The following is a 2,464-nucleotide window of genomic DNA, read 5'->3' as shown; positions in this document are numbered from 1 at the left end:
TTTAGTAGTCTTGCGTGCAAACAGTCCGCACGTATGCACGAACAGATCTGCTTGGCGTTTGGTGGCAATCTGTCGTCAATGCGTTCAACAGATCGACCCGACTGCGATCAACGTTTTGTCATAAACAGATGCTCATACGGTTTTGCGGACTATTTGGTCACAGCATTGCTAAAGCAGATCTGCTTGCTATTGACCATCTATTTGTTATCAATTTCACTAACATATATGGAATCATTTTGGCCACAATAGTCTCATGTATGTGCCACCAGAGTTGTTGCGTTTTTTGTTTCTATGTGCTAACAGTTTTGGCAGCACCAAAGCATGTTTCCGTACTGTAGCGTTTCTGCACACAGTTTCTGTTGCTAAGGTCTGCGCAGTCAGAAATTGTTTGCTGGGTTTATAAATAATTTTTGTATAACTAGTAGTATAATCTACAACGTATTTACTCATTGAAATAAACATATTTTTGCTAATTGTTTTTATTTTAAAGTTATTTCAGTTTAATTTAAAGTTATCTAATCGTTGCATTTTATAATTAAAAAACTACCGTGCATAAAAACATTATTAACAATATGTAATAATTTTTTACGTACAATAAATATATTGTATTTAACATATAAAAACTTATTATGTAATTAAATATATTACATACTTATAAGTTTACTTGTATCTTTTACAAAAAAACATGTATGGCCAACTGTCCTGTAATAGTATGGCCCTCTGTTTTCTAAAAGTTAAGATGGCCAAAGCATACATTTTAATTTTTTGATAATATTAAATTTCTGTTAAGTGTTTTATCTTTACAATAATTATTATTACTTTAATTACTATTATTATTACTAAGCGTCAGTAAATTGAAATAACAAAACAATATTAAAAAATAACAGAAATCAAAATCTGATTTTTGTATTTAAACAAACTATGGCTATTTTATCCGAGCTTATCCTACGTCGTAGATAGTATAAGCGCTAAGACTGAGATTTTGATTTTAGTAAAATAAAGTTACCTTTACCGACTTTTTTACAAACAAATAAATATTTGATTACACTATTACACTACTATTTACATTATTACAATAACAAAAACAGTATTTACTGTGATCATATGTTTTATCTTTCTAGATTATTTTATACTATGGTTGTGAAGATTTAAATTTACCTACACCAATTGTTGCACCTATGAAATACGTTACAACCAAAGCAGAAATCATATTCTCAAACTTACATCCATATGCGTCTTATACAGCACAAGTGACAGCACATAAAGTTCAAAACACTAATAGTGCGGAGATAACTTTTGATACAAATAAATCTGGTACAAATAAAATATTGTTATGTCTCACATATACTTATTATTGACTTTAATATAATGGCAAACTAATGACACGTATACATGTATATAACACTGTGTTTGAATAAACTATACTAGTTGCTATCTTTGTAGACATACCAACGGAAGTGTTTACAGAACTGAAAGCACAGAATTGGACATTATCATGGCAGCCACCTAAAGATTGCTCGACGATCTCGGGACCATTAAGAGATAAAATACAAATTAGCGGAGTTAGCGCTGCTGTAAAACATTTCAGTACAATCGAATTTACATCGCGCTGGTATCTTGACTTAAATATAATAAATCCACCACTACTTAGTGACGAGCAGTATCGAGCAACTGTTTATGTAATAAGAGAATATAAGAAAACGGAGAATTTCTCCGCTTATCAAGAACTTTACTTCAGAACGCCATCTACAGGTATATTTGATATTGTATTTATTTTTTACATTCTTTATTGTAAAACTGTGTATTCAAAACAACTTACAAAATCAATTCAACAGCTCGACCTACAATAGCAAATCTGGAAGTTATTGAAATTGATACCCTTCAAGTACCACATATACTACGCTTGAGATGGTTAATTTCACTCTCATCTTCACAAAAACAAATTCATTATTATAACGTTACCACTTATTGCACTCATGATGTCATTTCTAATAAGATAAAAGTTAAGAAGTTCTGTAATTTGTGGGATGATTACGTCTGCGCAAATTTATATTATGTAAGATGTTCCAACATTCAGGTAAGAATAAAAACACTGCAAATATTTCTTTTTCACTTTAAAAAGATTATCCATATAAAAACCAAATAATTACATATATTTTTATGTATTTATATATATTTATGAACAATATATTAGAATAATACACAAGATCAACTAAAATAACAACGTAAAATTTAATTAGTCGATGAGAACTTACGTCTGACGTTCTTGTGAAATAAATAACTAACTATATCTATAACCCTTTAGCCAGGAGCAGGGACTTATACCGGTATGCAAAATACCGGTATTTTACCGATATTTTTGGGTAATGGTATGAAAACCTTTATGCAAACCGAAATGCAGATATACCGGTATGACGTCATACCGGTATACGATAATACCGGTATATTTACCCATATTTACCTA

The 2,464-nt window shown here is 30.4% G+C and overlaps 1 protein-coding gene across 1 annotated transcript in view; it reads left to right on the top strand.

Annotated features, from left to right (window-relative positions):
* The window catches only part of LOC109860401, a 16,422-nt gene that overhangs the window by 9,066 nt on the left and 4,892 nt on the right, over positions 1-2,464 (top strand). Inside the window, exons 11-13 of the mRNA XM_020439460.1 lie at positions 1,122-1,314; positions 1,444-1,752; positions 1,836-2,077. Of these exons, the coding sequence (XP_020295049.1) occupies positions 1,122-1,314; positions 1,444-1,752; positions 1,836-2,077 (744 nt within the window). The remainder of the gene's footprint in view (positions 1-1,121; positions 1,315-1,443; positions 1,753-1,835; positions 2,078-2,464) is intronic.

Source organism: Pseudomyrmex gracilis, unplaced genomic scaffold, assembly GCF_002006095.1.
Source record: "Pseudomyrmex gracilis isolate BER0280 unplaced genomic scaffold, ASM200609v1 scaffold_375, whole genome shotgun sequence".
NCBI classification, from domain to species: domain Eukaryota; kingdom Metazoa; phylum Arthropoda; class Insecta; order Hymenoptera; family Formicidae; genus Pseudomyrmex; species Pseudomyrmex gracilis.
Note: the sequence above shows the minus strand (reverse complement) of the source record. Positions and strands in the feature narration are given on the sequence as shown.